Below are 27,821 nucleotides of genomic sequence, written 5' to 3' on the forward strand. Positions count from 1 at the left end.
CCATGCGCTAATGTCGTCCTGCTGAAAATAAAAACTGTTAATGGCTTGTTATTTTAGCCTTTATTGTTACGTGTTGTTGTACATTATATTGTCGGTTGGTGTTCTGTTTCGGCTTTTTACGAGAATAACGTTGAATAAACGTTTCTGTCTGATAACTACTGGAATGGCTTTGATTTAATGGGATTAGGAGGCGGTTGAATGGAAACAGAACCCTCTAGTGGTTATATGGCACAACTGCGATAGAAAGAGATCATAAATTTAAACGTGTAACCGGGTACACGTCGGTTAGAAGCCGCGTGTGCACGTGTAGAAAAAAATTGTAAACGTTGACACCCCTATTCGCATACAAAAAATATTCCCCCACTTCCTTAAATAACATAAATATACATTTCCCTCAAACTGCTGTCAACGTGTTTAAACGTAGTCGTGTTTCTTTTTCTTTTCCTCTCTGAAACAATCGCCTAGCGTTAACGGTAAAAAAAACCCCAATTTAGACGCGTTTTCCAAATGATGCTCCTGAAACCTGAATAATTTTGACATATCCCACATATCTTAATATGATGATGCTACATTCAGGGGCCTGATTCAGAATATGCTGCTGACGTCACCAATATCGAAATATATGGAATAATAGATTTCCACCTTTTTGCGATCGGAAGATGATGATCACTGGAGGCTTTGTTAGCAAAGGTGTTTTTGTGTTCACCCCAGCCCCCCCCTTCCTTGAGCACTCTGGTTGTTTTTATGTGCGGTTGTGGGAAACTTGTTTCGTGGGACCGGCTCTTGTTAATAGTCCTGTGTCAGAGACCACATTGAGTCTTCTTCCCATCATACAACAAAGCTAATTCACCAGCGACTCGTCTCCAGGCTTTTTCTTTTTTTGGTGTTAACATGTCGACGCCAAATTGTTTTACAGCTGTCTTCCAGTGGATTCAGTTCTTTTGCTTTGTTTTGTCAGCTGTTTGACAACATGGGTCCCCTCCCCCCCTTTATTCCCAAGGTGTCCCTTTTAATACCTGCCCCAGGCCCCCGAACAGAGCAGTTTGACCTCTCAACCCCCCTCCCAAGCCGGGGATCGGTGCACCAGGATTGGTTGTCCACGGGCCGTTTGACTGCTGGCATGTTAAGTGCTCAGTTCCCACCCCCCCGAGGCAGAGTCACTATTCGCTGGGAGTTTCTTCCTTTTCAGTTGTTTGACCTCCGACCCCGAGAGCTATTACTAACCCTTGATGATGCACCTTCGAGCGGCCGCCTCTGGTTCACCTTGCTGCTGCTGCTGTGCAGCGAGAGATGTGTGGTCCCAGACCTCCTTCAGAGACCTGGGAGGAGGAGGAGGAGGGAGGAGGACATGTATTCTATCAAGGAATGATCCGTTTCCCTCAGATCTCGGCCGTTTCTCCTGTAAGCCATGGATGTTTGCTGTTCTGCTGTGTGCTGGAAGGTTTCCTGTTTTTCTTGGAGGCCGGGCGGTGCAGTTAATCTGCGTTTGTCCCCCGAGTGACATCCTCGTCCCAGCTGTGAGATGGCGTTGGGTATCTCCAGCGCAGAGACCAGAGGACAAAGTAGCGCCGGGACGATTTTATCACGATACCTCTGATTTATTGCGATCCAATGGTATCATAATTGCGATCCTTTTTTTGTCCTTCTTAAACAAAAATTATTATTTAAAAAAAAAAAATGTGACATTGACTCGGTGGCTCTTGACAGCACTCCGCTCTACCATGAAAAGGGAGAAATCTTAGAATATTAGAATAGATTTTGTTCTTCCACGCCTAGGATGAAGTGTTTCGTACTTCTCTTTTTTTTATTCAAAGCAGTGAGAATATTAACGATCTGTGTATTTTTAAAGAAGTAAATCAGGCAACTGAACCTCCGTATTCTCAGTTTCTCCTCTTACTCGCTGACAGTGCTTGATTAATTATTGAAGTGGACTTGAACAGGGGGAGAGTGCTGACAAAGACTTGGAGGTTTTCATCCATAATATGCCGGTTGCATCCCACCACAAGCACTAGCTGGAGAATTTCCTTCACACTCGTGAACTCCCATCGTTTTTCCAGATTTAGAGTCAAGTTTGCACTTTGAGCCCAATTGTTGTAGCAACTACAAACCTGACCAGGGCTGTGTTTGTTTTAATGAATCACAGACTGATTTTACACGGTTCACACCCTCAAACAACACACAGGTGTGCATTCAGCACTCAGGCAGACCTGTCAGGTGAGATGTTGGAGCCCTGATGTCCCTGTAGACCTCGGTTGGGATCTTCATGCTGATCTTGTCGAGGAGATTCCCATTAGCTTTGACGTGCATATGGACATCCTGATTTAGTTTTCCGAGGCACCAGCGTCTGCTTCTCCTTCCTCCCCAGTGCTTGATGGTATTACTGTGGGCTGAGTAACCACAGCAACCTGGGATTTTTTTTGTAACATGAGTCTCCGCCGCCCGGAATTGTCTGCTTGTCAAAACGTCTCAAGGTTTATGTACCCCGGCCTGGCCTCTAACAACCAGACCAAGATAAAGCGTAGATTTCTTACTTTATAATCATTTATATTCTTACAAAAAACATTGTTTAACTTGTGAAAAATGGGAGGAGCCACTGTAACCATACAGCAAAGTAGAGACTCAGCAGTAGAACAAGAAACTGGTGTGGGCCTAGATCTGCTCCTGGACTCTCCGGCTCCAGAACCTGATGCCTCACACAAACCTCTTTCACACATCGTTTGCAGCAAATTACCGGGATGTTTTCAGATACTGCTTGTGATTTTCAATGTTGGAATAAATGAGGCAAAGGCGGTCATAACCACCTGCCGAACACTATAAAATGCAACAGAAGAAGAAAAAGACGGGGCCCAACTTTGCCGTTGTCCGTTCCAAACACATCTGTCAGCATCAACACAGAAAGGAAGTGGTTGAGCAGTAAGTGCGTCTTCACATGTTAAAACATCATCAGAGAAGTCATTTTCCCTAGAAATGTCTCCAGGTGAATATCAATCCCTGCTCCCGTCCATATGGGGGATTTGGGATTTTTCCTGAACATATGTGAGATTAAGGGAAAGCTAGCAGCTACAGGTTGTGTCCGAGCCAAAGTCGTGGGGGGGTCGGAAACAGACAAACAACACTTTCTTAAGGAAGTGAGATACGGTCAGCGAGTGCTCCTTCCCCTCTCGAGCCGTGAACAGATGCAGTGTTTGTGCCTTGGCCCTTCGCAAGAACTGTGTCAATATCCTGGCTTTTGTTTGTCCGCTGTAGAGGCGTGCAAATACCAAGTGTTGTGCGGTAGTCTGACGCCGGACAATAGAGAGACAACGTGGCGGTGGTATACGGCAGGTTTGATTGATACCTGCAGAGCTGGTTGTTGCTGTAGTTGTGCAGCTCCCCTGCAGCCTCCCTGCAGTTTCCCTGCAGCCTCCCTGCAGCTTCCCTGCAGTTTCCCTGCAGCCTCCCTGCAGCTTCCCTGCAGTTTCCCTGCAGCATCCCTGCAGCTTCCCTGCAGCCTCCCAGCAGCTTCCCTGCAGCCTCCCTGCAGCTTCCCTGCAGTTTCCTTGCAGCCTCCCTGCAGCCTCCCTGCAGCCTCCCTGCAGAATCCCTGCAGCCTCCCTGCAGCATCCCTGCAGCCTCCCTGCAGTTTCCCTGCAGCCTCCCTGCAGTTTCCCTGAAGCCTTGCTGCCTTCACCGTGGTTCGGGCCTCAGCTCGGCCGAGCAGGTGGCTCGCCCTGAATGACGAGGAGGAACAAAAGGCCACAGACACACTGCACGCTTTCAACCAGCACAGTGGAGAGTAATGTGAGGAAATGCTTAGTATTCAGCTCATATTGACTGCTACTCAATACAAGGATACTGTGACATTTGTGAACTAATCCCTCCGTAGCTTGGATACAAGCGAAACTTTCTCTCACTCTCACTCGATGCTAATCCGGGGTTATTAAAATACCTAACGACTCGAGCTGCCGCTGATCTCAAGGTTTCATCACTGTTTTTTTTTATTACGCGTGTATAACGTGACACGAAACCCACAGTTCAGTATGTAACTCTGGTGTTTTTTGAGGGGATCGTGGTCCAGCAGATTTTTAGAAAAAGGGAAAACAAATTAATCACTTTTTTTTTTTTTTTTTTAAGAAAGCAGCATGTCAACAGTTCAACATGGGGAGACTGTGGCTCAGGTGGTAGAGCAGGTTGGCCAGTGTTCGGAGGGTCGGCGGTATGATTCCAGCCCCTGTTACTGTGTCATGGTCGTTGTGTCCTTGGGCAAGACACTTCACCCAGCTTGCCTCGTGTGAATGTGTTTGACTGCTGTGTGTTTGAGGTGGTGGTTGGAGAGGCCGTAGGCGCAGAATGCTTCTGTCAGTCTGTCCCACAACTACTATCGTAGTTTACCACCACCGGTATGACTGTGTGTATGAATGGAACTTACAAAGCTTCTTTGGGTTCATAAAAGCGCTATATAAATTGAATTAATTAATTAACAGTTAAAGGCAGCTAAAGGCACTCAAATATTGGTATATTGTCAATAAAATAAATGGAAAAATAATAACAAATTGCAGAAATGTCTGTCGCAGAAATGTGACCCCTTTTTATATAAAAAGAAATTAATGTAATCCTCCATCATCACTTGCTGAGTAATTTATACTTGTCGCTTTGGCACAACAGATTAATTCGGCATCGTCAACGATCGAGTCTGGTCACATATACACACAGAAAAACACAGCATAATTTCTTTCTTTGTCTCGGTGTGAATCTGTAGTGGGAGGAGAATGCTGTGAAAGACAGAGTTTTTTTGTTTTCATTTGACTAATTAACATATTCAGTTCATTAAATGTTTGTGCAGTGCAATTAAGTGTTTCTGCAGAATGCCGGGCTAATCCGACTAGCGTGCTACAGCTGACGAGAACGTTCCGGGTAAAAGTCCAGCTCCAGAATTTCTGATCCACATGTGCAAGTCGTAAAACATAGGTAATAATCTAGAATTACCTGTCGTTTTAATTTGAATTTTTTTTAAATGAAACATAACCAAGCCATATTAAAATTCAATACGTTTTTTTTTTTTTCATTCTTTTGAAGTTTTGCCGACGGTTTATATATGAAGCATTTATAAGGGGACACAGACGCATCCAAAGCCGATTCATATTTTCCCATATTGTCCTCAAACTTTTTTTTTTTACATTTTCTTTGAATGTTGAACCGGCGCTCTGCTGCTGCCAGACTGCAGACTGGACTTAGCTGACTGGTGGGATTTACTGACCCTGAAAGAACTCGCTTCACCGGAAGGAAAATCCTGCAGCGTTGGCTCCTTCTGCAGCGGCATTGCAGATGCAACATTCAAACTGTAATTTTTTACAGTACGTACTCGGCTACAGCCATTTTTAATGCATGAATATGTGTTAATTGAGGGATAGAACATGAACTTGTCAGAGGCTCTCTAATTCTAAAAAAATAAATATCAGGAGGACAAACGTTGTCGGGTTAAATTGACCGTTTGACATGATTTGTGTCCACGTCACAGATCCATAGTTTCAGCCTTGCTTCCTCTCCCAGCCTCATTTTCTTTTTCAGGCTTTTGATCCCCCCCTCCTTCCAGGTTGCATCGAGCTTCCCCTCTCTCCCCGTCTGCTCTCTGAAATGTGAGTGGGTTCCTGTGAGACCCGCTGTTAAGCCCGGTGTATGATCTGGCACAGAGTTAAAGAGTTCTGTTCTCTCTGGGTCTGATCCCCGGGCCCACCCAGAACCTCTTTTTTAACTCCACTGTTCTGATCCGAGGCCAGCCTAGGTAGTAGAAATCAGTACCCCGTACGATGTGCCGGTTCACGTGCGTAGTGGAGGAGGGTTTTTTTTTGTGCGGTTGCATTTTTCAACAGTGGAGCCGAAACGCACGAAGGCTTCATGGAAACCGCATGTGTGACAGCTCTGCAGCGTGTTCCCATAAATCTACGCTCCCTTCCTGCCGCCATGCTTTTCTTTCTGATGACTAATCTACAGCTTAGTAAGTGCACTCGGATCAGAAGCGTCTTGATTGTATGTCCATGTGGCGAATGTTTTTATAGACCCCCCCCCCTCCCCCTAAGACAGAAATCTCAATGTAGTTCCTTTTTGCACGTGGCAGCCTTATGTATGCTGCCTGTAGCACAACTCCCAAGAAGCAATGATCAAAGTCAAGCACCCAGATTACCCATGAGCATCCTCAGCTGCACCCCGAGGTCAGGATTCAGAAGTAAAACAGTACATCAGGGTTCAGCGAATGGTTACCGCTGATAACCGTAACTGCTATATTCACAAGTTTTTTATTTTTTTGCTAGCATACACCTACGCTACATACATTATGCTACAAACGTTATGATACAAATGCTATGCTACAAACGCTACGATACAAATGCTATGCTACAAATGCTATGCTAAAAACGCTATGCTACAAAAGCTACAATACAAACGCTATGCTACAAAAGCTACAATACAAACGCTATGCTGCAAAAGCTACAATACAAACGCTATGCTACAAATGCTACGATACAAACACTATGGTAGAAAAGCTACAATACAAACTTTATGCTACAAACGTTACAATTCAAACTTTATGCTACAAACGCTATGCTACATACACTACAATACAAACTCTACGCTGCATACGCTTTGATACAAATGCAATGTTACAAACGTTATGCTACAAACGTTATGCTACAAACGCTACGATACAAACGCAGTGTCGGAGCGGCAATCAAACACCACAAAGACCAACCTCATGATCCTACACAGAAATTCATAAAAGAAATAGACATTTCAGCCTTCCCATCATCCAGAGAAAGTGCTCTACCTTGTGCTGTCATATTTGTCGTCATAGCAACCAGCTGGAATAAATAACGTGCCTCATTGCCCTTCGTTGTTCTACATTTAACAATAAACAAGTATTTAAGTAGTTCTAGAACTGTCGTATTTTTTGTTTAAAAAGCAACAATACACCTAATGATGAAGCTTATTTCAAAGCACTTAACTAAGGATAAATTAAGTAATCATTATGGTAACTAACTAACTGAGAGATGCTTTCACAGACCCCGGGAACGCAGAGCATCGTTAGGAGGAACAGTAGCAGTGTGTCGAGGGCTTTTTGAAGTGTCCGTCTTTGTCTGATTCCCGATCCAAACCTCCATCTGGGCTCCAGGCTGTTTGCGAGTGTTTTCGTGCCTGTAGACTAATTTGTGGCACTTCATCTGCTGTGTAGCGAGGGAAACAAACAAGCACAGTGAGTCGTTGTCGGGTAAAAGCCCTCGGAAAGTTTGAATAGATTAGTGCCTCTTTTTCCCTGCTTACAGTCAAGTAGATAAATGATTCCCACTCTGTGAGTGTTTTCTTAGGTTTAATTGATTCAGATCTCTGCTGCTTATTGAGTTCTGGTGATGGCATAGTGGTGAGTGCAAAAACAAAATTATGTCAGGCAAAATCCCGTTAAAAAACCTGACTGGAGGATTTTGATTGTGGGTGGGCCTCCAGAAAACTGGATGGGCCTGTTAAAATATGCAAAAAAAAAAATGGGTTCCCTTTCATCTCCGTTTCAGCGCTTTTCTGTAGCACCGAGGACATGCAACTCAGTAGCCTACCTGTGTGACTCTTGTGTCGCTGTCCTCCGCTCATGCCTAAAGCGACAAAGAATACACCTTGGCAGTAAGCCTAACTTCATGTATCTCTTTTGAACGTTCAAAGGTGGTGGCTACGGGAAGGCTGGATGGGGAGAGGGCGGCCGAGCAGGATGGTAACTCGTCATTTGTAACGACGAGTTTCCTCCTACATTTACATTTAGGGCATTTAGCAGACGCTTTTGTCCAAAGCGACTTACAATAAGTACATTTGTCATTGGTCAGATTGGTCGGGAGTTCGTTCCACCACTGAGGCACCAGAACAGAGAAGAGTCTGGACTTTGCTGAGTGACATTTGTTTGATTTCAGAGATGGTGGTACCAGCCGGCCAGCTGAAGTAGAGGAGAGAAGAATTTGGGTAGATTGAAGACGAGGCGTGCTGCAGCGTCGTCCTCTTGTTCCTCGGAGCGTTTCTTACTTAATTTAAATGAAAACAAGCTGGTTTGCTTTGCTTTGCGTTTCATTTTAGCTAATTAATAGATACCATCTGCGTCTGACTCATTGAGCTTCCTTGAAAAGCTTGCGTGGCAACTTCATTCATTTCATTGGATCACTTGCTGGTGACGATGCAGCCTGTGGGCTCAAGAGTCCATACGTTGCTGATTGGCTGAGAAGCTTTCACTCAAAGCTTTCCTCATGCTGCTGATTGGATGAACTGCTAGAATGAAAATCACTCACTACTCACTGTAGGACTGGGTCAAACTCATGGTCAAAATAGGTGGGCCCGGACCTAAAATGGGTGGGCCCAGGCCCACCAGGGCCCAATGGCTTCAGCATGGGCTTCAATTAAGCTATTTAGCTCATTTGTAGAAATGATGGCTTTGCTTGGGATTAAAAAATGGTACACTCTATGCCTTGCTGCAGTTAAAGGTTTGTCCTTTTGTATTAAATATTTATATTTCAAAAAGTCAAACTAATTATTTTTTGCAGACGATAGTCCATTAACTTCCCTGCTGCCCTGGGACCTCATCATTGCAGACCAGGACACTGGCTTCCCAATGACTGCCTTTTTTTATAAGATCCACGGCACTGTCAGGAGACCCATAAATAGCCAAAAAAAACAACCTCCTGTGTGGCGTTACCATAGAAACCAGAGAATGGAAGTTTTCCTTTTGTCTCCGGCTGAGAGGGAGACGACACAAGAGGAAGCTGTGTTGTGAGGTTCGGCTGTGACGTGAGCTGCTCGTTATTAACGTCGGCGAGGAGAAAGTTTCCCGTTTATTGATTTATCCTTCCCCTTCATTGAATCATTCTTTGCGGCCTTCATGTTTATGCTTTTTCGACAGATTCGATACAGTTAGCTCTTAATGGGACCCTTTCAAAAAAGAAAGCAGATGTTCAGCTCTTATTAACCGCCGTTGTTTTGGCCAACAAACTAATGTGCAGATGTTTCTCCACAGAAATCAAGACCCATTTGTTGACCCGAAGTGCAGCCGCAATAAACCACGAATACTGAATCAACAGAATTATCCCCAACGGAGTGTAAACAGACCTTGAAAAAGGACAAAAGATATTAGAGGAAATTATGTGTATATATATATATATATATATATATATATATATATATGCACAGCAACTTTACTTGCGGTTGAAGGGTTGTGTAAGTATGGGAGACGAGCAAAACTTCACCTTTCTTAGTTGTTTTGATGTATCGAGCTAATCAGAGTCGCGGCCGACGAGTCCATAGACAATAGACAAAGTTCTATCTAAACGCAGATGCTGTTGCAGTGATATGCTGCAAACAAAGTTCTATCTAAACGCTCCGTTTCGTGGCATATTTTGACTCGTCTTTCTGCCATTACGGCAGAAATGTCTGTCCAAAAGGGGCTTAAGATGTTTTTTTCTGCAGCTGTTTGTCTGCAGCTCTTTGTCTGTGGCTCGGATCCTTAGGTCTTCGATCCGACTCGGGTTTTGTGGGGAGGAAGAGGAAGAAGCTCGCACTACGGCGGTCATTAAAAAAGGCCATTAGGAATCAATTTGAAACTAATGCAGCTCCTAATGGAGTCAAGATGGCCTTTTCAGAGTTCCCTCGCTCCCGTCATGTGTCACCCGCTTGTGCCGCGGTGTGTGTTGGTGGCGAGATCTTCAGCTTAATGGCGACTTGCTAATGAAGAACAAATGTCCCCCCTGTGACCACCTGGTTAGTGTGGGGCCGCCGGGTGTGTGCTCAGGATCAGGATCAGGATCTCTTGACATGGTCTGGGGCCTGGAAGTGTTTGTAGAAGTGCAAACCAGTCCTCATTCTCCACCCCCTGCAGATTTTCCTGGAGCTGTCCATATGTCTGGCACTTTTACACATTGGGGGTAAAGGTTTACGTCTGCTGTGGTTTCACGCAACCCTTGAACCATGCTGACAGAGCAGAAAGCTGCACGTAACCTTGACGATAGCAAGGTTCATAATGTGATTTTGATGAGTCGTCTGAACCCTGTTTATATTAACAACAATTCAACAGCTTGTTGAAACTAATTTCTGCACAGTTAATCGAATGTTAATCAGGTTTTCTGGCAATCAGGTCTTCCCACAATTAAATAAACATGATGTTTAGTTTGTTTGAGTGGGGAGCGTGCAAATTAATAAGTACTTCTTAAAGCTGCACCCTATTACATTAGTTTGTGGGAAAACTATCTGCAGTCCAGAATAAAGCGTACTATACTTTACTCTACTATAGTTTTACATCTGGTTTTGATGCATTAATGTGGTACAGAGATCTTCAACAGGAGGTCCGGGACCCCTAGGGGGTCCGCAGAGTTACTGCAGGGGGGTCCCAGAAATGATTTGATTTTCTTCCAAAAAATTTAAATATGTCTCAAAATACACTTTAACATGAATACAACCTATTAAGCTAATATAAATCTTCCTTCCAGAAATTGTGATGTAGAAATATCAAAAAAGAATTAAAATATTAATCGGTCAACCGTTATTATTATAATGACTTGTTTACATACATCATTAGAAAGTACATACATGGCACTATAGGCTGCTCTACACATTATTATTGGCCTGCTCTAATAAGGACCATTATACAATATAGAATATGGGGTCCCTCCACCGGGTCTCTATCAGCCTTAAGGGGTCCTTGGCCTGAAAACGTTGAAGACCTCTGTAGTACAATGTTTGAGTGCTCTGTTGGTTTTTGCATGGATCCACTGTGAACAAGGACCAGTCTTACATTGAAGCATATATTTCTACGTTAAGTGCAAATAAAACCAATCCGATAAATGATCCCGATGATGCAGCCCTAGTCGACACCAGATCTGCTGTTCCACAGGCCGAGCTCGGCGGCGTGATTATCCCGTTTGACCTCGTCTTACCTCCGCAGCGGCGCTTCCTTGCTTGCATGCATGCGGGTTGTTTTTGTTGCCCGTCTGCTGGCTGGTTGTTGATACTTGGCTGAGCTGCAGAGCAGAACACTCTGCTGGTAATTCAGTTATAATCCAGCGCCGTGGAAGAGAACACTATAACAGCCAAATCCCCTTAGCACACAGGTCTAATTGCATTATCTGCAGTACAAGAGTAATTGCACACACCAGCTGATGCTCGCCACATTGGGCCTAATCTCTGTCTCTCGCTCTCTCTTTTCCTCTCGCTTTCTCCATCTTTGTTCTTCTGGTCTGATCGCGGGTTTACGTGACACTTGATCGCGATTCTCTATCGATCTCTATCGATCTATCCATCCATCAATCTATCCATCCATCTATCAGTCAATCTATCCGTCTATCCATCTGTCTGTCTGTCTGTCATCAATCTGTCCATCCGTCTGTCTGTCTATCCATCCATACATCTTCTCCTCCGTGGTCATAAACACAACTCCCCACATTCAAATGGGATGTCCCCCGCGTTGTGTCTTTTACATCCTTGATATGCCGTTTAATGGCAAAGTTTACTGCGTTTCAGTTGAAAACAAATGACTTTTTTCGGGTTTCTCTTTTGATTGGTTCCTTACAGCTTAATAGCTGACAGCAGCTGCGTGGCGTCGCTCACTTGAATTAGCTGTTAACTGTTGTGTCTCGTTCCCTTGTTTATCCAGCTGATACGAGAGTAGAGACCCATTAAATCCTCAAAGCATGTCATTTTTAACTGGTGACACGCTTTACTGGTTAACATTTATAGCGTTATGCAGACGGCAGCTTGTCTGGTATCTGGACCCGACTCTGCATAGCATGACTCACTACCAACCAACCCCCCCACCCCCCACCCCCATGCACTTCTATGTTCTTACCTATAGCCCTTTCATCATAGCACTGTTGTACTTTAGGTGTCCTTGCTGAACAGCTGTTACTTTACTCAGATGAGGACCTAACACTTCTATATTTTCGCTCTTACTTTAGCGACCAATATATTGTGGTTTCCTTCTTTTAACAAATGACTTACTTATTGGAAGTCGCTTTGGACAAAAGCGTCTACTAAATGTTAATGTTATCTTAGTTGACGTGTGTGCACTGCAGGCTGCTGGTTTGAGACATTTTATTTTTTAATATTATTGTAGGCATCGAGATTAGGGGAAAAGTGGTATATAAGGTATAAGATTTTATTTTTTCATTTATCTGTAATCATTTTGAATTATAATCAGGCTGGTAAGCTTCGGCTGCATGTGGTCCTAATGCTATGTTAGCACCAAACACGAAGACCATTTTTCAGGCGCCATGATTGCATCCAATGTCTCGTGAATGAGGCAAATATGCGAACCCCCAATAATGGCATTGGCAAATCTTATAAGCCTGTGTAGTGTAGTAAATATTAATAATAGGCTGAATTTGAGCATTAAAATTTGAATTTAATTTGAATATTGAAAAAAATGATGGAATGAAATTCAAATAGGATTATAGAGGAAAATTGACAGGAGAAGGGCCTTTAAGAGTGATAAAGTCGAGGCTCATCTGTGTGTGTTTATTTGGTCTTTGTATTGCTAGGAGCCTGAGATTACACTCTGTTTCTTATTTATTTCTTTAATAGCATTTTTATGTAGCACAGCCGCGTCTGTTTATTCAGCAGTGATGCTCCTCTGTGCAGGTCGGCTGCAGACACAACAGCACCGTCTCCTCAGACGGCGACCGGATATTAACCCCCACAGCCATCCCCCCCAACCACCCCCAGGTTAGCCCCGTCTGGCACACCACCACCGCTATCCAGAGGCCCCTACAGTCAATCTCTCTCTTCCTCTCGCCGTTGTAAAGCAGAGTGAAACATGGAAATATACCTCTGCTGACAACTCCGCAGAGTTCAGGAAACCATCTCGCCCAGAGAGAGAGAGAGTTAGTCCTGCGTCGTCCTGAACCTGGACATTTAATAGAAACCAGTCGGGACGTGAATTCCACCAGTTTGATCTCAGCATTCGCTCTAATAGAAAGCACATACTTTTTATAGTACAGCGGGGTTTTTGTACAACGAAGACTTAATTCACTAACAATTTGTATTATAGAGGAGTGGAAATGTCTTGATTCTCGGATGCATCACGATGCAACGACTCGGTATCGAAGCGCTAATAATCGGGAGTTCGGTTTGGTTTCAGCTCGTTGTCTTCACTGTGTTTTGCTGTTGCATATGGAGCTTGATTCTCTCCTCTGATTGGCCCTCGCCGTGTTTCACTAAACCGATCGACGGCCGTCGGTGGTCCGCTAGCTTGTTGCTCTCGCTACCAAATATTAGCTGCTCAGTTTCAACAATTTGGTGTTAGCAACCATTTAAATGGCAATAATAATTCTTCTTCTTCTTCTTCTTCTTCTTCTTCTTCTTCTTCTTCTTCTTCTTCTTCTTCTTCTTCTTCTTCTTCTTCTTCTTCTTCTTCTTCTTCTTCTTCTTCTTCTTCTTCTTCTTCTTCTTCTTCTTCTTCTTCTTCTTCTTCTTCTTCTTCTTCTTCTTCTTCTTTTAAGCTGAAAGGAGAATAGCTGGTCCACATTTTAAGGCCAGTCCAACAAAAAAAAAACATGCATGCCAGCTACAATTCTGTTAGCTGCTAGGCTAATTCATGCAGTGCAAAATGCCACCAGTCCTCCGTCTTAGTGCTGCTATGTGAAAACCTTATTTCTGTAGATTACAGCACGCTTGTGATGCACTGCAGAAGGATTCCTGTTGTGTTTTTGTAGCGTTCACATCCTGAGGTGGCTCACACAGATAAGATACAGCTGCATACAGCTACATATATTATAGACTGTAGAAGTCTGAGTTCAGATTTATCCGACTGCTTGTATTGAAAAAGGATGTGCAGGAACGTATAAAATAGAGGATGTGATAACCAGAGATGCATCGAGAATCGTTTTGCCTTCTAATCGTAATCCAATCCTGAGTGAAGAGTCAGACCTGCAATCTTTTTCCCACTTGCAGAAGTAGTTGCACAACGCTGACTTTGGACGCTGTGAACTACTACTGCTGAAGGTTTTATTACGTCCTGGCCTCGGTGCACAAACAAGCGCTTCAGTTTCATATTTACCGTGTAATTAGATCCCGTTGGCTTTTCGTGCAGCTTTGAACCTGTTTCTGTCATTTAACAACAAAAAAAAATGGCAGAGCTTCCACTTTCATTTGCATTTTTGTCACAAAACTCCCCCCACCGCCAGGCCTGGGTGGGCTCAAAAAGCCCTGTTTTCCCCCCTGAAAGGAGGCCCAGTTCCAGTGCCGTTCGCAGGGGGGGCTGCAGTCCAACCCCCTCCCTCCTCCTCCCCCCACAGACTGGACCAGACAGAGCCAGAGACCGATGGCTCTGTGTGCTTGAGGCTGTGTGATTCTCTGCAGCAGGGGTAATGTCACCCTGGCTCACCATCACGGCTCATTCTGTACTTTTTTTTTATTCTCCTCTGAGCCTTTAAATGGTTCATTAGCCTTTAACAAGACTGCAGAGTCTCTGCGTTTTAACCCCTCTCTGTCCGGCTGCAGCAGAATCATAGCCATTTGTTTTGTTTTTTTATTATTATTATCGCTGTCGTGGACTCTGCAAGCGTCGGCTCACCGTGTTTGAGATTCTGATCACTGCAAAAGATGTCTAACAGCAGTGGGATAAATGGTGTTTGGGTGTGTGTGAATCCTTCCTCATGGACACCCACCCTGAATGGAGAACATTGATGCTTCTCTATCCTGCTACCCCCTCCCTCCTTTACTCGCTGTCCCTCTTTCCCCGAATTGTCAAACCCTGAATGGGCCTTTCAGGACTCCAGGCCAGCAGGCTGATACAAAACCCTCCTCTGGTAGATAAAGGGGGCTGAGTCCCGGGACCCGGGTCCTCCGAAGGCGTTAGTGGACTCCTCACCAAGCAGCCGGGCTCATCACACTTTCAGCTGTTTCACTATCAGGGGAACAAACAGAACGGTTAATACTGTCTCTGTAACAACAACATGCACATTCTGTATCTTTTCATCCAAAAACACATTTGGTTTAAATTCCCACCGAGGTTTCTGCTTGATGACAGGAGCAGTTGTGAACGTGTGCTTTGACATTTTTGAGTATTTTTCCATTTCACTGTTCACCAGCGCTACCGTTCTGAGAAATGTTGCTTTCCATCTGGGGATTAATTTTGTATGAATCCTGAAATATGACTTCACAGAGAGAGAGCAAAAAGCTTTTTGAGAAAGTAGTGCTACTATTGTGGATTTTAAATCTATTTATTTTATTATTTTTTATCATAATATAATCATTTATTTCCTCTTCTCAATCCATGAATCCACTTCAAACTGGGAAAATTGAAATTGAAAAATGACTTGTTGTACAGAATAGAGTGGAAGTTGGAAGTTAGCATCTCACTGCTTCCCTCCACAAAAACACAAAAAAGGGTTTTTTTTTGCATTAGATTGTTGCAGAAGATAATCTCTGTGGCAACCAAACTTTTAGTTTACTGACACGTTTTGTTTTTGAGGATCCTCACATATGAACATCCGATTCATAAGCACTGATTGGCTGGAACAAAAATAGCCAACGTCACATGACTGTTGTTGTTTACTAGTCTCACGTTAACCACGCCTTATTCTTTAGACACATAAAGGTTTTCAAAATTCACCAGAGAGATATTAACTGACCTGTTTTATGCCGTAAAACAAAATGTTAAGTTGCGTCCTCTTAAAGGGGACCGCCGTTCATGTTTATTTAAAGAGGACCCTGTTCTGGTCCACTTCAGATCTGATGGTGGTCTCAGTCCTTTTTTCTGTTCACACTATAGTTCCTCCCTTCGTCACTCTGCTGTTTGATGACATGTTTAGGAGAACACAGCAGAAGAAACACTGTGCTTTTTATCATTCTTTTTTTTTTTCATTCCCTCATTTTATATTCACGTATAAACTTTGTGCTCAAACAAAAAGTTTCTCGCCACAATCTTAATTTTTTAAGATTACATTCGAACACATCATGAGAACTTTACAATAATATTTGTTACAGAATAGAGCCTGAACGCATCATAATGTACTTCAATGCACCGTCTGAGCGTTGTTACCTGTTAGCTCTGTTAGCCAATCAGGACTGAGCTCCACTCTGTGTAGTTCCTGATGATGATTTCATCACCGTTTTGCTGTTCCCGGACCGCGTCCCGTCCGCGATGTACGGTGGTTAAGACCGCCCGAGGAGGTCTGAGCTTGTTTGGAGCATTCACATATGCTTAATAAAAAAAAAAAAACGCTGACGAATTGCTCCAAGTTCGTTTGGAGGGCTGACAGGGACCAAGTGTGAAAACACCCTCAGCCACAGACCTCATTGTAGCCATCTAACCGAAAACACATTGCCTTCTAGACGAGGGTAACGGGAAGTACAGAGACGCTGACTCACTCTCAGGGTTTTAAGGACTCACTCCTGCAGCTTTTGGCCTCTCATTCATCACCCTTCCCCCATCTTCCTCTCTGTCTGCAGGGTGTCCCCCAGCTCCCCTGTGCCAAGGCGCTCTACAACTACGACGGCAAGGAGCCGGGCGACCTCAAGTTCATCAAGGGCGACGTCATCATCCTGCGCCGGCAGGTGGACGAGAACTGGTTCCATGGCGAGATGGGCGGCGTCCACGGCTTCTTCCCCACCAACTTCGTGCAGGTCATCAAGCCACTGCCACAGCCGCCGCCTCAGTGCAAGGCGCTCTACGACTTTGAGCTCAAGGACAAGGAGGCGGACAAGGACTGCCTGCCCTTCTCCAAGGTGAGACGCAGTAAAAAAATACAAAATAATAATACCTCTTGTTACAGCGCCGTCTGAGCAGTCATTTGTGCGTTAGAATGTAAGCACCGTCGACCCGAAACGCACCGCAAGGGAGAGAAAAAACGGTTTGGATTGGGAGCCAGACTCGTTGATGAACAGCTGTAATTAGGGCTGGATGGAGGGACCGCCACATAGAGCGTGGCACGGCTTAACTGCTGTAATTGGGTGGTAATATCTGTCCAGCTGTTTCAGTTCCTACTTTGATGTTTTTTTTGCATTCTGCCACGAAGTTGTTTATGTGCCACATGAGCAAAAAAACAGCAACAAGCTGACTAAGTGTTTTTTTTCCCCGAGCAGGGACGCCTCAGCCTCCCGTGTTTTTGACTGTCGGGCTTGTCCCCCTTTTAATAAAACATTGTCACTTACCTCATTATTTCTGTGCAGGGTGTTTGTTTTCCTCGAGGATGAGAAATAACTCGTTAGTTAGCAGCATCCTTAATTAGGTCCCACCTCATGCTGCTGCCTCTTCGTTTTCCAGGACGACATCCTGACCGTGATCCGCCGGGTGGATGAGAACTGGGCAGAGGGAATGCTGGGAGATAAAATTGGAATTTTTCCCATCTCGTACGTCGAGGTAAGACAATTAACTTCTTTTAAAATATCAAAATGTCAGCGATCGTTAGAAGTGGAAGCAGGGTTGAGATTCAAAATAAGTGAATAAATAAGTAAAAGTATATAAGTTTAATCAAGAAAATAATAAGTGTACTCACTGTTATGTTATATTATAATAATTGATCATTCATATTGATGCAGTATCATATAAGATGCATTTTAATGTTATATATATATATATACATATATTACATTTTTATAGTAAGTAAGTAAATTCTTTTAAAAAACGCTTAAAAAATCAAATAGAAGTGACAACTAACAGATTTAATTTGATTTAAATGTATTAAATACATTTATTTTATTAAATGATTTATAACATTTTATTTAACTTTAATAATTTTATAATTTGGTGGTTTTATTTACTGCATAACAATGTTGAAATACTCATTCTAGGTTTTTAATATATTCATCTGCAAAGTGGCTAATGATATAAATAAATGTAGTGAAGTAAAAAAAAAGTACATTATTTGCCTCTGAAATGTAGTGTAGTAGAAGTATAAAGTAGTGTAAAATAAATAAAAAATAAATCACTCAAGGAAATACAAACTATAAACAAATACAAGTACCTCAAACTTGTGCAGTACTTGAATAAATGTAATAATAAAATTAAAATAAAGATATGTTTATTTAGTATGACAGCTTTCATGGAACATGAATCACAACGTGCTTTACAAGAATAAAATATTATTAAAAAAAAAAATAACAACCATAAAGAAATTTCCAGAGAATGGACAGGAGGAGGCGACAGAAAGGCCAGTTTAAACAAGTGTTTAGTATTTAGTTCCCTTCCAGCTCTGAGGGATAAACGCCTCATGAAGATCCTTTAAACGTCTTCTCTTCTTCTACATCCTGCAGAAATATGTATGATTCTTCTCTTCCTTTTGAAATGCTCACACAGAACACTAAACAGGTCTTTGAAGATTTATCTTTTGAGCTCGGGTCTCTCTCTCTCTCTTAAACGCTTTCTGAATAATCCAGACAGAATTAAGTCAGTCTTTGTCCTTTTTTTTTTAAAGATGATTACTTTTTTCCACCCACAAAGCCTTCAATGCTTTCTTATTGTTGTGAATATCACGAACGAGCGGGAAAATATCCAAAACCTGTTTTTTGCACAGTGGAAAAGAATCTCAGAACGCTGTTTCAGTCGTAATAAGGTTTGACACGTTGCTTTCTTTATTCCCTTTTGTGTATTATATCCTTTTTATACTCGTGTTTTTCATGCACCGACTGAGGAGACGGGATGCAGACTTTATCTAAAAGCTGTCATAGATTTTGTTTTTATGCAGCATCCAAGCAGAATATAATCATTTGTTCCCCTCTGACTGGATGCAGTCGTGTTCAGTGTTTTATAAACAATTGCAGCGTTGCAAACAAACGTAAAAATGTTCTTTAAGAATCTGATTGAGTATCTAGGTCACAGCCTTGTTCCTGGTTGTCTACATGCGATAATCTACAGTAAAAGGCGGTTTTAAATGTGATGAGGTTCCTCACCTGGTGTTTTTGTTTCTTTATCCTGACTTGTCTGACTTAATGGTCGTCTCCTGGATGGGAGTGAAGCCTTTTGGGCTTTTATGTTTTAAGTAGAGGGAGCTGCTCGGGGCAACATGTGACAGCACCCTCTGATTAGCTGAAACCTTTTTTAGCCTCTCCTCTTTGAGATATTTTTTACTTTACAGCACCTGAAAGGTTCACAAAGCCGCTTCATAACCATCACCTGTCTCTCACATTCGCTTCATTTTTGCTTTTTGATAGGCACCCATTAACCTGCAACTATCCAATTATAAGACCAAAAAAAAAGAAGCTAATTGAAGTTCAATTTCCATCCACTCTTTAAAGTTTTTACGTTGTAAATGTCTGATCAGATAGAACCTTTTGAATGAAACGTTGTTTTTAATATTCACTTGTCCGCCGTCAGTCAGTGACTGTGCACAAAACGGGTGGGAATGCATGTTTACACCAGGCTCATTGTCCCAATAGCTCAATTGGTTAACATATAGCCTGTAAATTAACTAAATCAAAAACAGGCGTAACACAGCGTCTTGTCAGATGATTAAGGAGCTTTAAAACCATTTCAAACAGCCAACTGCTTGTTACATGTTCGGCCGTAAGAATCGATATAGAATCGGACTCAAATTCTACAAAATTCAGACAGGATCAGGACCATTAGAGACCACAGGTGTTTCACTTCAACTGGTGACCATGTTAACTGGTGACTTTCTGCCGTGGTCGTGGATAATAAACACACAGATGTATATGAAATTGATGGAATGCTTTTTACGAGGACGCCCACATGTTTTCAACAGCTGCCGTTGCTACGAGCAACCACGGGTGCATTCCGCTGAGAGGCACCAGATAGCACGGTCACCGGTTAAACCCAGACACCCGCGATCCGGTTGGAAGCAACTAGCGAACCTGTAAGCTTGTAAATGTAAACCTGGATATTTGGAGGTTTATTCCCGTGCGTAGCTGAACAAGCTTATTGCCGTTGTGCACACGAACGTACGCCGTTGTTGTTTACGAACTGTTTGAAGGGTCTCGAGACCATCATGTGACCTGCCTGCTGCTCCCCGTCTCTCCTGAGGGGATAAAGACGGAGAGGTCTTCCATGACGGCTGTGTTATGTAGAGTGACAGTTATGATGATCATGTTAATGCTCCAAGCACCATCACGCCTTCCCTTCCATCTGTTATTTCCACCTTAATACTCTCCCTCCCCTCTCCCCTCCCCCGCCTCTCGCCCTCTCTTGTAGTTCAACTCGGCAGCTCGGCAGCTTATAGAGTTGGACAAGCCGTCGGACTGCGGCGGGGACTCTGGCGAGGGGGCCTCCTCGGGGCCCCAGAGCAACGGCGCCCAGCGTGCGGGAGAGAAGAAGAACAGCAAGAAGCGACATTCCTTCACCTCTCTCACCATGTCCCACAAGCCCATGCTGGCTCCGCCCCCCCAGCGCCACTCCATGGAGATCAGTGGGCCCGTGCTCATCAGCTCCAGCAACCCGACGGCAGCCGCCCGCATCGGGGAGCTCAGCGGGGGGCTTTCCTGCAGCGCACCTTCACAGGTAAGGTGCTCCGCGGTGGTGGGGAGGCAGTGGAGAGCAGGAAACCAACAAGTCCAGAATGAGGACCCAGACTTTTAAAGGGTTGAGACCAATTCAAGACGAAGATCAGACCAAATGTGGAACGTGCAAACCTGAGGCACTCCTCAACTGCTCTGAAAGATCCACATTCCCATAGAAACACCCACAGAAAACAAATGAAGATTCCTCTTCTTTCACCTCTTTTATAGCCACACATACAAACAAACATGTCCGAGACCAAGACGATACTAATTAAAGGTTCTGCCGAGAGAAAGTGGTCTTGAGAGCAACACTGCCTCGAACGATGGCTGGATTCTCTCAATATTATGATAATAATAATTCATTTTATTTTAAATGCACTTTTCATCGTTAAAAACAATCTTGAGATGCTACAGAATAAAACAAAATAAAAGTCTCTCGTCCCTCGCTTCGCCTCTCCATGACAGCTTCTCAGACGTGTCGGGCTAATACGAAACAGGAATCAGTGCAATTACGATGACATCGAAATAATTTAGCCGTTTATATGAGATGTTTTCCAACAGCAGCACAAAGAAGGGCCCTTTAAAAACAGCTGTAATCCAACGTGCTGCACCAGATGTCTCTCAACAAGCTGATTTTGCAAAATCCTGTTCAAGATTTATTTCATTGCAGAGAAACCAAAGAATCGTGCAACTGGAAACCAGAGTCCGGCTTTCAGCTCTTTTTTTTGTTTTCACAAGATGTTTGTTGCTGTTCAAAGGCTCCACTCTTCCTTCTGTCAGCAATTAGGCCGACTTCCCTTTCCCCATCATACCAAACAGGCCGATGCTCCATCCAAGCGTTTGAAATCATGGATGCGTGACTCTGCTTGCCCGCAAAAAAAAAAACGAACGTACGACTCGAGCACAGCCCTCAAGGTTTCCATACCAATCCCCAACATGACAGGAACTCGCAGCTGCTTTATGGTTGCCAGCCGCTGGAGATTGGCTGTGACTCGGTCCTACACCGTCAGAACAGCAAACACGCAGATTTACAAGAGTCCCGCTGATTTATCTACGTCTTGGGCGCTTTATGGCTTCAAGTAAAAAAAAAAAAAAAAAATGTGTAGTCAGCGGTGGATGAAATTCGTCAAAGAGGCGTAACCCCATTAAACAGTGGTTAGAGCTAATAAACAGCAAGGAATGCATAATAATTCTAATGTCTTATGATGGGTTTTGAAAACAAGTTCCAATAAATATATACATAAATAAATGTAATAAAATATTATAAAAAATAGGAATAATTAAAAAAATATATTTTTACATTTTTAATAATTATGATACATAAATAAATGTAATAAAATATAGATTTAATAATAATAATAATGTTACATTATTTCAAATATATACACACACATACACATCCATACATATAGTATATTGGATATTGTGTATCATCCACATTTTGTCCTCACTTCAACTCATTTTTTTCCATTATTTTCTGCAAAACTCCCAATGAAGCTCAATCATTAATCTTTCATCTGCAGCAAATGTGTTTATGTGCTTCTTTGACAACGAGACCAGAAGAGTCCGTGTCTCCAGTAAAGTGGATCTTTTTTTTTTTTTTTTACACAAAACCTTTTATGTCGATATTATTTATGTATGATCAAAGACTTTGTGTCCATAAGGGAAGTGTCATTAGCTTTTAAATGACTCCAGTGTTTTCCCACTAATCATTATCAGGATGCTTTTAGAATGAAATAAATCACATTTGATGTCGGTGAACTCATCCTGCAAACACTTTACACTCTAGTTTATTAAAAACACAATAGAGACAGCCTCCTTCCTCCCCTCTCCCCCACACACTGACAAAATAACCAACAAAGGTAAGCCCCGGTCGCCCAGGAGAAATAAAAATACAGGCTGCTGTCGAAGCCATTCTCCCTCCGTTGTTAAAGAAATGTATTTATTCCCGATTAGCACACACCTTCCCAGCACTTCAGGGTTATTTCCCAGCAGCCATTTCACCGAGTGTCACCTCCCCTGAACAACTTTTCTTCTTCTTTTTTTTGCTTTACCCTTTCGGCACACCCAGTTCAGCAGAGATAAGAAAGCAATGCAGAATGAGTCTGAGGTGGGTCCGCTCTCTCTGAAAGGTTCACCTTAAAGGGGGGCGGCTCTGTCTGGAGCACTCATGCATGGAGAGAGAGAGAGAGAGAGAGAGAGAGACCACAGGCTACAGGCAGATATTGCGTGTCGACTCCCAACAGTGGGGCCTTGTTACTAGGACACCGCCGTCGTCACTCACGTGGACGTCTGACTGGACGAAGCCGCCCAATGAAACGTCCTGCTGGGTGGTCACCTGGTTGTTTTCCCCGTGGGCCAATCGGGACCACCGGACCACCATTGTGGTTACGGGGGGGCAGGATGCCGATGAATCCATTTTAACATACAATGTGATAGGAGAGAGAGAGACGGGAGGTTATTTTTAAACTTAAATTGCAGTGTTCCGCTCTAAAATACCGTACGCCATCTCACATGTATGATTCCCATATGTAATTTCTTTTGTGCTGATTGCTAGCATGTGGTGTTTACTTAAAGGGGCAGTTTGGATGTTTTGAAGTGGGGTTGTATGAGGTGCTGTATCACTTACAGTGGATGGAGGTGGAGGGATGGGAGCAAAGCAGTGTCCTGTAGCAGCAAACGTGTTTCAGACACCTGCATCAAACTGTTAAACTTGTATCGGGCTCTCTGATGTCTGTCAGATAATCCAGAATGATGCGTTTCAGCCCCGTTCTCTTCAGGGTATACATTTCAGTTCTCGGTTGATGAGGGAGATGCTTTTTGTTGGTTCCAAAGTGTTCATATTTTCAAAAGTACAGTGCTGTGTATTTGAGCCTAAAGATTTCTTCTTTTTTTCAAAAGACTCTGGTGAAAGAAGTACTGATTCAACTTACTCAAGTAAAAGTACAGGCTCTGAAATGTACTCAAAGTAAAAACATTTCTACTGGCTGTTTTTTTTTTTCCAAGACTGAATCTCCCGTCATATAAATAATAAGAAAAATAATAATCTATAATGTTTTGAAAATGTGAGTAGAAAGTACAGATAGTTGTTTTAACATGTAGGGAGTATAAGTAAGTAAGTCAAAGTACAAAAGTAAAAGTATTTGTTCTTTGGGTAAAATCACTGTTTTTGTGAATGGAGTCTGGTGGCTCTGAAGAGAGCACAGAGAACGGCTTCAGTTTCCCGTCAGAAAGGCAGCGAGGTGAACATATTCTTAATATAACCTACAGTTAAAGTGATATTGACGGTTTTAGGGATCTAAATTAGTCGTGTCGAGAAGCAGCTCTTACAACAAAACGTCTCAACATCTCAAATGTGCTTTTAAGTACCGTTCATTCTTCACGTGTGAGTGAAGCTCGTCCTGTACTTACACTCCACATCTCCCTTTTGTTTAACTTTACAGGTACACATTTGCACAACTGGACTAATCGTGACCCCGCCCCCCAGTAGTCCCGTTACTACGGCAACAGTCTTCACGTTTCCCTCGGAGACGAGCTACACATCCATCTCTGTGGTAGGTTGAACCCTGAATCTGACAAAATATGTATAAGCTTTATGTGGCTATTTCTGTTATGTTAAACAAATTCACAAGCTGATTGGCTGCTGGCATTATGAGACTTGGCTCTGATTGATTGATTCCTCTCAGGCATGGTGGAATATTGCATATGCCGTTAAGGAGGCTAAAAGGAGGCAGAGGAAGCTGATTCTTTTACATATCTGTCTCGTGTTCTACTGTCAGGATAGAGTGAGAGTTTGAGCAAATATTATAAAATATTTTTACGTTTCTGATGTTGCCTGCTGGTGAACGTTTGTCTTGTTTTCTCTGCTTCTAAGGGCGCGACTACTGTGAAGTTGTCGGATAGCGGGTAGGAGCGACTTAATTGGGTCGGTGGCGTTTTAACGATACTGACGTTGTCTAGCACTGCGTCAGATTTAGAGGTGACAAGCTCTCATCCGTACAAACCGTGAAGCAAACGATCTGCAGAAAAAAAACATGTCAAACGAATACAAAAAAGAATAGACCATAAAAGCAAAAAGAGGGGTTTTGATGCTAGATATCATCATTCCACGGTGGTTAGAGCGCCGATAGGTTGTCAAGATACTGTCGTCATAGAAACAAAGAGCTCAGAGCGCCTTTTTTTTTGTTAATGGTACTGTTAGATGAAGCGCTCCCTGTTGACACAGATATACTCAAACTTTATTATTTGTTTATTTCACAACCTGTCAACAAGTTTGAAGCAGAAATTAACTTCTAAACATGTTTCTGCTTCGGGGGGGATGGAGGGGAGGCAGCCCACACAAAACAGCAAACTTCCTCTCTCTGTGTGTGTGTGTGTGTGTGCGTGTCGGTCTGTGTCTGTGTCTGTGTCTGTGTGTGTGTGTGTGTGTGTGTGTGTGTGTGTGTGTGTGTGTGTGTGTGTGTGTGTGTGTGTGTGTGTGTGTGTGTCGGTGTGTGTGTCGGTGTGTGTGTCGGTGTGTGTGTGTGTGTGTGTCGGTGTGTGTGTGTGTGTGTCTGTGTCGGTGTCGGTGTGTGTGTGTGTGTGTGTGTCGGTGTGTGTGTGTGTGTGTCGGTGTGTGTGTGTCTGTGTGTGTGTGTGTCTGTGTGTGTGTGTCGGTGTGTGTGTGTGTGTGTGTTCTGGCATGTGGAGTTTCTGAATGGGCAGGAATGTGTACACACACACACACCAACACACAGAAGTGGATCTCTCCGCTTCACTTGGGATCCCTACATGATGTTTTCCTACAGATGAGTTCTCTAGCCTGCAGGCAGACTAATTATCCCAGCTCAAGCGTCAGCAGCCAAACCCGAAATGCACATCGACACTCGCACGTATGCGCACACACACACACCCATACCACAGGAGCGCCGCCGTGTCATGGGGTATGAGTTGGCATCGCTCGTCTCTAAATCTGTAAAAGTGTCTGTCGCGTTGTACTTTTTTTACGTTGCTGCTTTATTTCAAATCCTGTAATCCGGTAGCACACACGAGAAATACACAAACATTATTATTATTAAATACAAGTTCCTCATTCGCTTCACGTCCTCTGACATCACAGAGGATCGGTGAAGGATCACACTGGGGTTTTCAAGGGTTTGCGTTGACGGCAGGCGCGTTCATTTTCACACGATGCCAATTAAACACTGCGATGGGTTTTAACATCCGAGTTGCGTGGTCTCCTAGCAACAAACAAACAAGACTCTCAGCTGAGGGGGGAGGGGGGAGAGGAGAAGTCGAGGCCGTGGCGTCTGCCAAACTACAGTAGTCTCTCTCTCTCTCTCTCTCTCTCTCTCTCTCTCTCTCTCTCTCTCTCTCTCTCTCTCTCTCTTAATTATATAAACAGTATATCTTATGTCTGATATCGCTATCCTTTCTCTCTCTCTCTCTCTCTATCCTCTCCCTCTCTCCTCTCTCTCTCTCTCCCCCGAGCGTCGGCAGAGCGGAGGGAATATCCCAAAACGACAGATGATCTCTCATTCTCTTCCACCTCTTTGTGACTCGTAAAAAACAGCTGGTTTCTCTTACGCAACATACACTCTGTGTTTTGTTTTTAACTTTGTTTGCATCTCTGCGTTACATAAAATGCCCGATTGTGATTAAATGTCCAGCAACTAATAACATTTTTTTATTCCTGTTCTTCTGTTTTACAGGATGCCCTCCCGCCGCCGCCGCCTCCTCCCCCGCAGTCCTCCGTGGACGGCGCGGCGTACTCATTGGCCGCCGGACAGAGACCCTCCCCCAGCATAAGCGACCAAAGTGGGAGACAAAGACCCACAGTGTGAGTTATAAAAACAGTCCCACACAAAAATATGCAGTCTTCTTAAATGTGCAGTGAAAATGTCAGAAGCGGTTTGTGCAGCGATTTCTTTTTTTTTTTTTTAGCCCCGGGGCCTTTTAATGGAGGAGCTCAGTGTAGAGGAGGGGAAGGGAGGGGGGAGAGGGAGGGGGGGGTCGAGTGTGAGCATGTGCACAGGTGACAGGGTCAAAACCTGGAGGTGGCGGTCTCCTGGGTCTCGTCGGAGAATCCCTGACTTCTGACCCTGTCCCCTTTTTACCCTCATTACTCCTCCGAGACGCCGTGCACCTGATAAGAGTTAGATCCCCCCCCTCCGTGCTGGCTTTCATGGCGTCATCTGTGTCTGCCTGTGCACGCTTGTCAGACATTCCTGTTCCCTTTCCCCTGACAACACCGAGACCAGACTGAAAACATCCCAGCTGAGACTCCCTCGACCCCCCCCCCCCCCCCCTCCACCGGTCTTCTCAGCTGCCTGACCCCCTGCAAATTTCCTTCGGGGTCAGAGGTCACGTACTCCGCTGGAGACCCTCAGAGGAGATGATGACATACGTACAGCGAGAAGAATCCAGAACAAATGTGTGTGTTGGTGTTAAATTCCTCGTCTCCCGCGTTGTTTTGCTGCAGCTACGTGGCCATGTTCCCGTACACGCCGCGGAAGGAGGACGAGCTGGAGCTGAGGAAGGGCGAGATGTTCCTGGTGCTGGAACGCTGCCAGGACGGCTGGTTCAAGGGCACCTCCATGCACACGGGCAAGATCGGGGTCTTCCCCGGGAACTACATGAGCCCCGTCAGCAGGTCGGTTCCCTGGTCAATAATCCCACCTGATTTTATGATACATTATTATTACGTGTGTTTCTGTTTTTTGTTTTGTTTAGTAATCAAACAAAAGCAATTCTATAAACACTTATTTGTACATTTAAATACATTAAATGTGTCAAAAATCACAAGTTTGAGGCAAAATGAAATAAAAATACAAGAATTAAAAAAAAAAAAAAAAAAAATACAATAATTAAAATTAAATTAAAAAAAATACAAGAATTAAAATAACATTTTAAAAAATCAACTTCAACAACAACAAAACAAGTATTTGGAAAAATACTGAAAAAGTAGTTATTATTGTATTTAACACAATTTGATCACAGTGTCATCCAAGTTTTCCTATATAGGTTAAAATGTCGGCCATATAGGAGAACATTTCTGAGTACGGCCTCTCATAGAATATAAGGAACTTGTTCCTTTAATTTGAGCAGCGTAAGTCGTCTGGCTAAGAGACGCAGAAGCTGGCGACTGAGATGTATATCTCCTCCGAACGCTGCAGAAGGTTCGGGATACTTCTAGTTTTTAGTATCAGTTTCCAGGAACTGAAGTCAAAATGTATGTGGAAGGGAGGCTGGCGCTCGAACCTGGCAGGGTTTACATGATGGTCCATTTAGAGCAGGGTTCTCAAACTCAACTTACCTGTGGGCAGCTGGAGGTAGTCTCTCGACGAGGCTGGGCCGCATCAAGTATTCCACAAAAAAAGGGGTTCAAGTATTCCAAAAAA

At 43.6% G+C, this 27,821-nt stretch overlaps 1 protein-coding gene across 2 annotated transcripts in view; it reads left to right on the plus strand.

The window, feature by feature from the left end:
• sh3rf1 (SH3 domain containing ring finger 1) overlaps positions 1-27,821 on the plus strand; it is a 46,535-nt gene that overhangs the window by 10,511 nt on the left and 8,203 nt on the right. For both annotated transcript variants that reach the window (XR_014597330.1, XM_084012223.1), the window contains exons 3-8: positions 16,441-16,716; positions 17,255-17,350; positions 20,138-20,443; positions 23,886-23,996; positions 26,133-26,260; positions 26,903-27,073. Coding sequence is in view for 1 of the 2 variants with exons in the window: in XM_084012223.1 (XP_083868349.1) it covers positions 16,441-16,716; positions 17,255-17,350; positions 20,138-20,443; positions 23,886-23,996; positions 26,133-26,260; positions 26,903-27,073 (1,088 nt within the window). In the remaining variant the exon portion in view is untranslated. The remainder of the gene's footprint in view (positions 1-16,440; positions 16,717-17,254; positions 17,351-20,137; positions 20,444-23,885; positions 23,997-26,132; positions 26,261-26,902; positions 27,074-27,821) is intronic.

Source organism: Eutrigla gurnardus (genome assembly GCF_963514095.1).
Source record: "Eutrigla gurnardus genome assembly, chromosome: 6".
NCBI classification, from domain to species: domain Eukaryota; kingdom Metazoa; phylum Chordata; class Actinopteri; order Perciformes; family Triglidae; genus Eutrigla; species Eutrigla gurnardus.